This window comes from Aedes albopictus, chromosome 3, assembly GCF_035046485.1.
Source record: "Aedes albopictus strain Foshan chromosome 3, AalbF5, whole genome shotgun sequence".
Lineage (NCBI taxonomy): Eukaryota > Metazoa > Arthropoda > Insecta > Diptera > Culicidae > Aedes > Aedes albopictus.
Window position 1 is genome coordinate 59,708,028 of NC_085138.1, and position 12,787 is coordinate 59,720,814.

A 12,787-nucleotide genomic window follows, 5' to 3' on the forward strand; every position below is an offset into this window, starting at 1 on the left:
GTCTCAATCTTTATATTTCTCACTAGTCGAATTATCAGCCTTGAGTGCTGTTCAGTTATGCACGCGTTGATTTTAAGTAGTACTACTCCTCGCCCCGATGTGGTTGGATATCTCTTTAATCAACACGTGCTTGTAGCCGCAACAAAAGGAGCCGATAAGCACCGGTTGGTAGATTTTATATGCTTCATCATCTCCTCTATCGCCGTCATAATCTATCTAAAAACACACGCTATGGAAGTGACTTAGGGCGGATGGATCACCGTGTGGCGGGCGGCGAGAGCATAGAAAACCAATTTGCAAAGCACTCTGCTGCTCGGAGTTCTTAAGTTAAGCTCTTGCGAATCTTAACAACCGCGTGGCGTAGTTGTTGTTTTGCTACTACCATACGACCACCGCATCGGTTTGCTTTATATGAATGTAGGTAATTGGGTAACCGGTCGACGAAGGGATTGAATCAATCCGCGGTCGGTCGGTCATCCTTAGTCATGGTGAATCTCACCAGCGTTGCAAAACGGTTCTCGTTTCCTCTGTACTGCTGAGCACTTTACCTACGGTGTTGGGGTCCGTCCGTATCCAATAATTAAGAGGGATTTTTGACCTAATTTCGTCCGCGAGAGTAACAACGGGATGCAGCTACTGTGTGCTGTGCATCGATGGGGTGCCGATAAGTGCATCGATAATGGTGTGACTCAAGGAGGCCCTTGAGGACGGGGACAATAACGGTGTTCGTCAGATTTATTGTTTTGCCACTTCACTGGGATTTCTAAAAGGGGCGTAGAAAGGGATGCATTTTCAGCTAATAATTTGGTTCCCATAAATTGTGTTTATTTATTTATTTCTATTCAATGAGGCAGACTAAAGTCGCTCGAAGTTGCTGCATCCTACTCAAACCCTTTCGTTGACAAATGCGCACGAGCAATATGGATATTTTTCTTATACTTTTTTTTTCTTGTTCGTCTTGGTATGAAGTTCAAAGACGGTCTCGACGATCTAGTGGCTACCGCTTCTGATTCATGTGGAGAAGGTTTTGGGTTCAATCCTATCACTTTCTAATTTCTCTCTCTCTTCTCAACTTATACATCTAATGTACATTCATATGTTCATGTCATTTGTCAGGTTGCTATCCGACATCCTGATGACGTGATCCGCCCACCGTAGCCTCCCGATTTTCGCGGTGTAGACGATGATTAGTTCTCTCAGCAACTAATGCAGTTCGTGTTTCATTCGCCTTCTCTAAGTCCCGTCTTCCATCTGCACTCCGCCGTAGATGGTACAACACCTTCCGTTCGAAAACTCTAAGGGCGTGTTAGTCCTCTGCACGTAGAGTCCATGTTTCGTGTCCATAGAGGACTACCGGTCTAATCAGCGCTTTTTAGATACTAACTTCGTGTGACAACGAACTTTATTCGATCGTAGAGTTCTGCGGACTCCGAAGTAAGCTCGATTCCCTGCCACAATGCGTCTCTGAATTTCTCTGCTGATGTCCTTTTCGGCGGTCATCAGAGAACCCAAGTACACGAATTCTTCAACCACCTCGATTTCATCACCGTCGATAGAAATTCGGGTTAGCAAGCGCGTTGATTCCTCCCTGGAGACCTTTCCCATCGTATACTTTGTCTTCGACACATTAATGACTAATCCTATTCACTTGGCTTCACTCTTTAGTCAGATGTACGTTTCCGCCATCGTCTCAAATTTACGAGCAATAATATCAATATCATAAGCGAAACCAAGCAGCTGACCGGACTTCGTGAAAATCGTTTCGCTCGTGTTATTCCCCGCTCTCCTTATTACACCTTCTAAGGCGATGTTAAACAGTAAGCACGAAAGACTATCACCTTACCGTAACTCTCTGCGAGATTAGAAGGGATTCGAGAGTGTCCCTTATACTCACACTTCGCACATCACTCGATCCAACGTCGCCTTGATGAATTGTATCAATTCATCCGGGAATCCGTATTCATGCATAATCTGCCATAACTGTTCTCGATCGATTGTATCATACGCCGATTTGAAATCGATGAACAAGTGATGTGTGGGCACGTTGTATTCGCGGCATTTCTGTAACACCCGGCGGATGGTGAACATCTGATCCGTTGTTGCGCGTTCACCCATGAATCCAGCCTGGCCTCACGAACTCTGCATTTCATACCACCAGACGAAGAACGATTTTTCTAACCCTTGAGGAAGAACGCATAGATCATCGGAACGTCGGTCATAGAGAACATATGAGGGGGTTAGAAGCAGAGGGGTGTAAGTGACAAAAACCCACTTTCGAGTAAATGAGGTTTGAAGTTTTTGACCAATTTTTCATCTCATACAAAATGTATGGAGTTTCAAAACCAACCCTATTTTCTCTGATTTGTTCTAATTTTTCCAATCATCGTAGAAACAATCTTAAAAAAGTTCCTTAAAGCTTGAAATCTGAAGAATTTTATGATATGCTCAGTTCAAAATCGACAAAATGGTCACTTACACCCCTTTGATTCTGGGCCCCTCATATGTCGTTTTGATTGCACACCAAAGACTGCAAGGCCAAAAGAAACCCCCAAATACACAATCATGCTGGGAGAACGTCACAGCATAATAATCAAAACAAACGGAGGAAACAATTGAAGTTTTTGTGGCTGGAGTGAAGTTCATTTTTTTTTGACCGCAAAAAATGCATTTTTTTTTCGAAGGCAATGCTGATGTAGCTATTATGATAATTCACGGGGGCCATCCTCCTAGAATCGTGACAATGTCGGAATGTTACTGCGTTACACAATCATTTGCCGTATGGAAGCTTCGGTGCGATTGGCGGAGCAACAGAACAAAACTTGTATATATTCACGCGACTAAATACATCAGCTTGGGGACCTTCATCTGTGGCCCGCAGGAGGTGCTTTTGCTTCTTACTCCACTTTTTCTTGGCGTAACGTCCGTACTGATATAAAGTCTACCTCTAGTAAAAATTCAACCAAGAATCAAAATTTTTTTTTCGGTGATGCTTCCAAGATTTCTTTGAATTTCCCTCGTGCCTTTTTTCGGAGATGTCTCCAGAAATACCTTCGAGGATGTTTCAAAGAATTTTCAGAAAAACTTTTCAACTTTTCAAACTTTAAAGGAATTTTTTGCTTACTCCCTTAGGACAAGTCCGTTTTTATTTTTTTTTCATCTGCGAGTTTCGTCGAGGATTCTTCGTAGTAATACTTCCTAGCAGATTTTCAGGAAAAACTTCGACAATTTTTCCGATTTTGTTTTTTTTTTTTTGAAGTTGCTTTAAGGAAAACCTTCGCGGATTCCATAAGAAATTTCGTCGAACATTCTTTTAGAAATTTCTCTAGGACTCCATTCGACTCCATTCTAGTAATTCTTTTGGGGATATCTTCCATAATCTTCCACCAATAACTCCGGGATACCTCCAGGAATTTCGTCGAGACACGCTATGTCTCAACCAGCAGATTATAAAAATTGAATGTACATCGGGTTTCTCTTCACCAAACATCACTATTCGAGCTATATTTTCATTTGCAGAAGGTTTTAAAATATTCTATCGGTGAAAATTTTTCCATACATTTTGTATGGGAGAGAAATAGGCCGAAATGAGAATTTCATGCAAATTTGTATGAAAAACAGCCAAAAAGATGAAAAAATCAAAATTTCCCCGATGAAATATTTTAAAGCTTTCTGCATATGATAATATAGCATGAAATCTGACATTCTGTGGAAACAAACTCGATGTACATTCAATTTTTATAATCAGCTAGTGCAGACATAGCGTGGCGAGAGTTCCTTCGGGATTTTCTTCATCGATTTCTGTAGAACTCATCGGAGATTCTTTCAGGAATTCGTTCGGGGGTTCCTTTCAAAATTCCTGCAATGGTTTCTCTATGGCTGCATTCATAGTTTTTTTTTTAGAAAGACGGATTCGGATTTTTTTTTCTTTTTTCGTCCGTCCTCCGTCTGGGATGTCTCCAAGAATTTCTCAATACATTTTTTTTAGATTTCTTCACGTACATTTTGGATTTCGGGATCCTTGTGGGTTTAATTTAGGCTTTCTTCCGGGTATTCCTCCAGGAGCTCCTTCGGGGATTTTTCCATGAATTGCTTCAGGGATTTTTCCAGGAATTTCTTCAAGGATTACTTCAGGAATTCCTTTGTTGATTTATCTGGGAATTCCTTTAAAGGGTGTCCACGATGAAATTGGCACACAGAAAATATTGTATAACTTTTAATTACGTTCGCCAAAATAACTAATTTTCTGATATAGTACATTGTGTGTAGCTAACACCATAAAATTTTCATTAAAATCGGTTGAGTATTGGCGCAGATATTGTCGATATCATAAAATGAGATTTTAGAAAATTTGGGCACCCATTTCAAAAAATTGCTTAGGCTGTAACTTTTTTGTTACCTCATCAAAACGTTTTAAAATTTCACTCGATATTCTTAACATAGCATGAATTAAGTGGTAAAAATTTGATCGAAATCGGTTCAGTACTTTTTCTAGTGAATATTCAAAGCTCAAATCACTTCAAAGTAAATCTTAGGTACTTTTTGACCATTTTTAGTTCCGCGTGCACTTTTTTGGCTGTAGAACTGGTAACACTATCCCGATTTTTATTAAACTTTGACAGTGTAAAATTGTTGTGTTAAACTGTGAAAATTTCAGCCAGTTCTGTTGAGTACTTTCAAAGTAAGAGCAGTTTGAATTTCACTATACCAAAAACCACATCTGCTTATTGTGACATAGTGCGACATATATGGCTATAACTTTTTAACGGATCAAATTGAATGAAATTTTGACAAACTACTTATAAAGACTGTTCAATTTATAAAACGGACAACTTTACAAGGCTATAAAAAGAAGACGCGTTGTTCAAATTTAACCACCCTTGCTTCGTTGTTCAGTACATCATCTTTTATTATAGTAATCATTTTTGAATCGAATAAAAATAGTTTAATTTTATAGAAAATCGGCCAGGTGTTAAATGAGATGAATTTTTCGATTCCTGAAAATTGGAAATATTTATATAAAATCACTGTTCACATATGGTATATTGTTTTTAATACCAGAAAAGTATGTACCATGCTGCAGCAGCGTGGGTAATAAACATTCTGGCAAAATTTAAACTCAGTTGGAAAATTAAGTTTTGAGTTATCAAAGTCTCAAGTGAGATTCGATTTTTTGAATAAAATTCAATTGTGAAGCAAAAAGGGCATGAAAATATTTAAAAAAATATTTTTTTATGCATCCAGTCGAAAGTGGGAATGATGTAGTTTTAAATGCAGAAAACTGCTTCTTAATAGCATTGCTGGTTTGATTACTGTGCGCCATTACAGACACAGTAATCAAAACAGTTTTATTCTTTGAAGGTTCTTCCAAATAACAATGCAACCTAATGCAAATTTAGCATAACAATGATGTTGGAAATAAAAACTTTGCATCCGATTATTATTAAATTAGGTGTACAATAACATAGGATCAACTCTGTTGAAAATAAATAATAACAAGATTCGCTAGAGTCGAAAATCTGCATCAATGGAGCAAAAAGTATGATATTTTTTAATATGACCATCTTCATGGATTAAATTTTTGATGGAAAATGCAATTAAAAGTAAATTTTTCTTCTATATCATTCAGAGAGCAATATTCTACTACTCTGGACAAATTTTTAGCCGAATCCGTAATGCTGTTGCAACACAGGACTTAAATGAACATTTTTTAATAATTTCTATGAAAACAAGGCAATTCACTATATCAAGCTGAAGACTGCTTGGTGCATTATTACTGACCAACTATTGAGCTTTACCTTCAGTTGGATAGTATAGGATTTCAATAAATTAAAAACTTCATAAAAATGTGCATGTTAAGTATGTGGAAAGTTATGTCGAATTTTGAGAAATGAGTTTTTATTGATGTTTTACGAAAACCGCTTCAGTTTCACAACAAAGATCATTTTGCTTAATGTTATATTTTTCCTACATTTGAGAATAGCTATAGAAAGTTATGCAAAAAACTGATAACGATTTTATTGAAAATTAAAAAACATATCGCACAAGAAAGTTGTCCGTTTTATAAATTGAACAGTCCTTACATACATACTTTACGTACTTAAAAATTTTCATTGAAATCGGTTCAGTATTTTTGGCGCCAGGATTGAAACGGCAAAAAAGCGATATTTTCCAAAATGTTTGTTTGCACAAGATTCTCAAGTGGCAATTCCCTTGTTTCAACGATATCTCCGCCAATACTCAACCGATTTTAATGAAAATTGTATGGTATTAGCTACACATAAAATTGGCACAAATTTCCCAAATGGAGGAGAACGTGCCTCTTAGGCCGACCTATTGATACACATAATATACTATTCATGGTCAAAAAATTAGCTATTTTGGCGAACGCAATCAAAAGTTATACAATATTTTCTGTGTGGCAAATTCATCGTGGACACCCTTTATGCGTCCTTTTATCAGACGATTTCTCCAGGATTTTTTTTGGGATTCCTGCAGGAATTCCTTCGAAAATTTCTCTGGGGAAAAAATGAGGATATCTCCATGTATGCCTTGGTGGTTTCTCCAGGGATTTTTTCGATGATTACTTAAGGAAATCGTTCGAGGATTGTTCTTGTGATTCCATTAAGGATTGCTCAAGAAATTATTTTAAGGATTCATCCGGGGATTCCTTTGAGGATTCCTCTAGGAATTCCTTTGAGGATACTTCCAGGAATTCCTTCGATGATTCCTCCAGGAGCTATCCCTGAGTGATTAATTTTGAAAATTCTCTGTCAAAGTTTCTAAATAAATCGCTGATGGAATTCCTTAAGTAATCACTGCGGAAGTTTCTTGAGTAAGTCCTGAAGGAATTCCATGCGGATGCTCCGAGGTTATTTCTTCAAGAACCCCTGAGGAAATTCCTTAAGTAATGCATGCGGGAATTTCTTAAGAACTCTTTGAGGAAGTTTCTTGAGAAACCCATCTGAAATTTCATCAGTAATCGCCAAGAAAATTCCTTGAAGATTGTTTGAGAAGATTTTTTGAGTAACCTCTGTGGAACTTATTTAAGGACTCTCTAGGAAATTTTTCAAGTGATCCCGAAGGGAATTTCTTGAGGATTATGTGTGGGGATGTCTAGGGTCATCTCTGAAGAAAATTATTGAGGATTAACTTAGCAAATTTCTTAAGGTTTCTCTGAGGCAATTTCCTTGGGGATTTTTTCTAAGATTATCCAAATTCTCAGGATTTCCCGGAAGAATTTCTGGATGAATGCTCGGAAGAATTTCTGGAGGAATTTCTTTCGGACTTTCTGGACGAATTCTCGTAGAAATTTCTGGACAAACTCCCGGAGGAATTTCTGGAAGGATTTTTTTGAAGAGTTTCCAGAGGAATTTTAGAATGAATCCCTGGAGGACTGTCTTGAGGAATACGCAGAAAAAAATGTGGAGGAATTCACAGAGGAATTTCTAGAGAAATACCCGAAGAATTTTTTGGAGGGATTTCCGGAGTAATTTCTGTAACATTCTAAGAGCAATTTCTAGAGTAATTCCCAGAGGAGTTTCTGGAGGAATTCCTAGAGGTATTCTTGGAGGGATTTCCAAACGAGTTCCCGAGGCAATTTTTGGACGAATTTCCGAAAAATTCCCTAAAGAATTTCTGGGAGAATTCTCTGTGGAATTTCTGGTGGAATTCCCAGAGGAATTTTTGTGTGCATTTCTCGATTTTGATAGATTTTCAAAGAAATTTCTAAATAAATTCATAAATGATTTTCTAAGATAATTCTCACAGAAATTGCAGTAGGTATTTCGGAGGAATTTCTAGAGGGATTTCTTTAAAGATTTTCCAGCGAAATTTCTCGAAAATAAATCTGGTGGATTTGCTGAAGAAATTTCTGCAGAAATTCAGTGGTATTTTTCTGGAGGTAATCCTAGAGGATTTTTTGGAGAACTTCTCGAAGTAATTTGCAGAGTAATTTCCTGAGGAATTTCCAGCTGAATTTCTCGAAGAATTCCCAGAAGAACTTCTGAAATAATTCCTGGAGAGATTACCGTAATAAATGGATGCTCTGGAGTTTCCGGATGCTTTTCTGATAGAATTTCTGGAGAAATTTCCGGAGAAATTTCGGGAGAAGTTTCTGGAAGAATGCACTGAGGAAATTCTGGAGCAATTCCCAGAAGAACTTTTGAGGAATCTCCGTCCAAAAAATGGCCAATATCCAAAATTTAATCATTATTGGTGCCCGCGAACTATTTTTAAAATGCATTTAAAGTTTGTATGGCGAAATTTTTTTGTTCGGGATGAACTCCCATTTCATAGATTGAACTGTCATTCTATCCACAAAATAAAAACTGTTTTGTTTATTTAACCATCAAAACAAAGGTAGGGTATTGGTTCCCTTATTAAGCATGTGGCTCCCATTTTCATCCTACGAAAAACAAAGGATTAAGGCGCTGTTTGTTTTGTTTCTTATTTTTGTATTTTTTGTTAGAAGTGAGCTCATGAAAACAAAAAGAACGGAATCAATCGGTGCCGTAATCGCTTGTTTTCGAATAGGATGAATATGGGAGCGTGAGATGACTGATGGCACACATACCCTATATGAACGCAATAAAATCACGTTATACTCAGAAAAGTGAGCTCTTCCTATTAGGATATAGAAAATAGCAATATTTTGTTCATTAAACAACCCAATTTTGTAGGAAATCCTAAGGGACTTTCTCGAGGTATTCCCAAGAGATTTTCTGAAAGGATTTCATGAAGAATTCCCGTAGGAATTCCTGCATTAATTGCCGAAAGAATTTATGGAGGAATTCCGTGAAGAATGTTTGGATGAATTTCCAGAACGGTTATTGGAGGAATTTCTTGATGAATTCCTTTATGAATTCCAGGAGGTGTTCATGGGTAATTTTCCGGAGGAATTGCCGTAGGAATGCAGTTAGTGGGGATTTTCAAGTGGAATTAAAACGGAAATTTTGACCAAGAAGGAGTTTCTGTCAGAGAAATCTTACAGAAATTTGGAATTTGCAGGAATCGCTGAACTAATCGAAGAAAATAATCCTGGAAGAACACTTCGAGTCACTTCCTCAGAAACTCCTGGAGTAATTTCAGGTGACACTTCTGTAGAAATTTCTCAAGAATAATCAACGGAAAAAGTTGTAGTCACATTCTACCTTGACGTTACAACATTTTGACGCCTTTCTCGTCAGGTTTTCCACTATAACTCGTGAATTCGACCGTAAAATATTTTTACATATTCGGATTCCTTGTAAAATTTCCAATAAGTATGATCTGTTGAATAGTTAGTTTTCATTGGAAAAATATGTTAGAAATGGGAATGAGTTGTCTATCACCGCAGCAACTTCCACCTCCTTTACTGCTGGGCGATCACGTACCTTCCTTTCAGCTTCTGAAGGTACGTGATCGCCCAGCAGTAAACGATGTAAAAGTTGCTGTGGTGATCGAACTTGTCTGAGGATGGCTAAAAAAGAACAGTAAGCCGAAACGTCACAACGTTAAATCGGTAGTTTTCATTGGCTCACAGAGAAACATAAAAACCCCCTCAACCAGCCAAAGAATGGTGAGACAAAAAGTGACATAAATATTCGTAACGGTCTGATAATGAAATATCAAAATATTTTCTCAGACTGATGTTTAAAGTCTCCCGAATAGGCTTTCAGACAAAAATATAAAAATGTGGGGATGTTCAAAAATAAAAAAAAAAAGATAAATCTAAAACCAAAATCTCAAATAAAAATTAATCGCCTTCCAAAATATGTTTGAATCGATTTTAGATGACAAAAAATGACACTCAGATCAAAATCAAAAATTTTGGTATTTGTGGCTTGATTAAATTTGGGCAGAAATTCAAAAATTCAGAAATTTAGGATGTCAAATTTCTTTAGGATCCACAAAGATTCGATATTTTCTACTTGGCATCAGTCGTATCCTCAATGTGTTAGTACTGTGTAAACTTCCCGGATTGTTTTTTTTTTTCATATACAGTATGCGGCAGGTTGTTCGTTCAAACGTTTCATGATCTCTAACAGTTTAATTTTCTGAAAAGTTGTTCAAAGTTTATTTCACTTCGGTCACTAAACTTTACGAGACAGCGCATGCAGCTGGAAACAATTGGCATTTTCAAACCACAAAAAAGTACACAGGTCGCCATATTGCATTTTTGATAAAATAAATATTTTTTTCTATAATATCATCAAATGTATGAACTATAAATAAATCAGTACCGTGATTTCGGGTGAAATTGATCACTTTGGCGAATAATTTTCGAACGATCATCGATATGACTCAATTCAATGCTTTGAAACAAGTACGACCATGGTTTTCATCAGTCAACGAGGTTGAAAATTCTACTGCAAATAATTGTATTACAAATTGAAAAAAAAATCAAAAATTTTAGTTTTGGGGTGAAATTGATCAGTCAGTGGAATGTTGTCGTTAGTGCTGAAAATATTTTTTCCACCTGAATTAATTACCCCGGGAAACGAAAGCTATGCAAAACTTTTACAAGTTTACTAATTCTTTTATTATATAAGCTTGAAGTTTAATAAATCTTCACAAAACGCCTGAAAGTATGCAATTTTCCAAACTAAATATGTGATAACTTCCGGAAAAGTAGAATTTTATTCGTAAATTTCGATATTTTTTGAACTTTTGACGACAAAATCGGCTTCAGCGAATACTTGGCAGCTAGAAACATTCATTCAAATATTCATTACATGTGCGATACAGCTACGGTAACAAAAGTTTGAAGGTGTCTTTGAAGTTCGCCCAAATCGCAATTTCGGAAAATACTGAATTTTATACAAAATTATATGACTGATTGGCTGTAAAACATGTAAACTCATCATTCAATAACTCTTGAGCCAGACGATGGTAATTTTTTACAAATTGTTTTAAGTCTTAAGCTTTATTTTTTACAATAAAAAAATGGTGCTCAGGTTGATCAATTTCACTCCACTGATACATTTCACCCGAAATCACGGTATGTGAAACTACATGTCTCTGGATTAGTATGGCCCAGAATTATAGTTAAAAAAAAATATCTCAGTCTTTTTGCCTTATGACCATTTGGCCGCGCTGTTTATTGATACTCACCTATCTTCTTACATTATCACAAGTTTAAAATAAAATATATGATTTTCTATTTTGTAATGCTAGAATATAAACATTGACTGATGCACAGTGATGAAAAAATAGTCACGCCATATTGTACCTGTGACAACGCCATGCAATTTTCGATACAAAAGTACCTTGCAGACGCCTATGCATGCACATCGCCATCAATTAAAATCCGCAATCCGTTATTATCCGATGACGATGTCGTCGCGCCCCCGGAAGAGACTATATAATTTCAGCCACTTTTCTCCCCTTTTTCTCTCAAGTAGCACCAAAGGGCTTCTCATTTCAATCATCTAAGCTAAGCGACTTACGTTCGGTTTTCTTATTCTTCTTACAGTTTCTGGAGCAAACCCTCGTCTGGCCAACACTGGCCGTGACCGCCACGCTGATCGCCCTTGGGTGTGGCCTACTAGCTGCCAGGTGAACCCCACGTCCAGAAGCCGAGAGCCGAGTGATGAAGATGCTGTGGAATGTAAACGGAACCCAAGTGCCTTCGTAGATCATCGTGTCGTAGTAAAACAGGTCTAATGAGAGTGTGTTGTACTCCTTCATCCGATCCAGTTCAATCCGAAACCAAGTGTAGTAAACGATGTCGTCACGCCAGGGAGACCTCAAGTTCAGCCCGGAGGAGCGCCACCTGGTTGAAGTGTCCCAGTTCGTCGTTTCCTGAAGCGCAAATGAGCGCGAAAGTAGTCACTTCGATTGGGTGTCCTTGCATTGATGTGGCAGTAACTTGAGGTTTATAAGATGCAAAAGACTATAGGACAGGAAAGTCGTCGGATGTAACACTCAGTAGACAATTTTTTATAACGTAAAATTCTTACCAGAATAGATTCATAACAAAAATCAAAAAAATCAGTGACGGTTTAGCATTTAAGGTTTAGCAACGTAAGGAACGATTTCAAAGATGAAACAATTTTTAATCCATTTGAAGGATTGTGATCTCGATTTTTACCCCTCATTGAAAGTTTTTATGTTCAGTTTATGCATGTTTTTTTAACTTTCTTTTATCCTCTACGAAAGGCGTTATTGAATTCGAAGCCAAGCCAAAAGTGATTGTGATTGTCCTTTTTAAGTTGTTATTTTCCCCGGGAACAGCCAGAAATTAGGAAGCATGTTTTCCTTGTTTTTTTTTTATATTCTCGTTCAGCAAAGCATTTGGAAACGAATCCAACAAGTTTATTAGGATGTAAGTAAAGAAGTGAACTTTTTTTTAAGTAGTTTATGTGTAACAGTTATAATTAGCTAATAAAGATTTCGTTACTTTTTAAGAGTGAAGCATTGATTCATTAGTGAAATTATATTCGTCTTTAGCTGATAATAATCGGAAAGCCATATCGGTTTAGTGATCGGTTAATAATTGCCATCCTTACTCAAAGAATGGTCTTCTAAAGATGTTTCTTGACTAGAAGGATTAGAAAATTATGTGCCGATTTAAAATAATAGTTTATGGATTTCTAAGTGAAGAATGTATAATAAACAGTACTACTTTTAAGCAAAAACAAAATTCTGATGATCTTCCATAGAAATTAAGCAAGATTCAACAGTTTGGATATTTCTCTAGTGTCGTAACGGGCTCGAAGCAAAGTTTCAAAATTCAACGTATCATTTGTTGTCCTCATAATCAAATTTAATCAACGATTACTAGTATAAAATTTTTATGATTACTTGT

The 12,787-nt window shown here is 36.9% G+C and overlaps 1 protein-coding gene across 2 annotated transcripts in view; it reads left to right on the forward strand.

The window, feature by feature from the left end:
- Positions 1–12,386, forward strand: part of LOC109399760 (cell death protein hid) — a 315,664-nt gene extending 303,278 nt beyond the window's left edge. For both annotated transcript variants that reach the window (XM_062859939.1, XM_029871273.2), the window contains one exon: positions 11,453–12,386. In XM_062859939.1, the coding sequence (XP_062715923.1) occupies positions 11,453–11,539 (87 nt within the window). In that variant the 3' untranslated portion in view covers positions 11,540–12,386. The remainder of the gene's footprint in view (positions 1–11,452) is intronic.
- Positions 12,387–12,787: the final 401 nt, after the last annotated feature.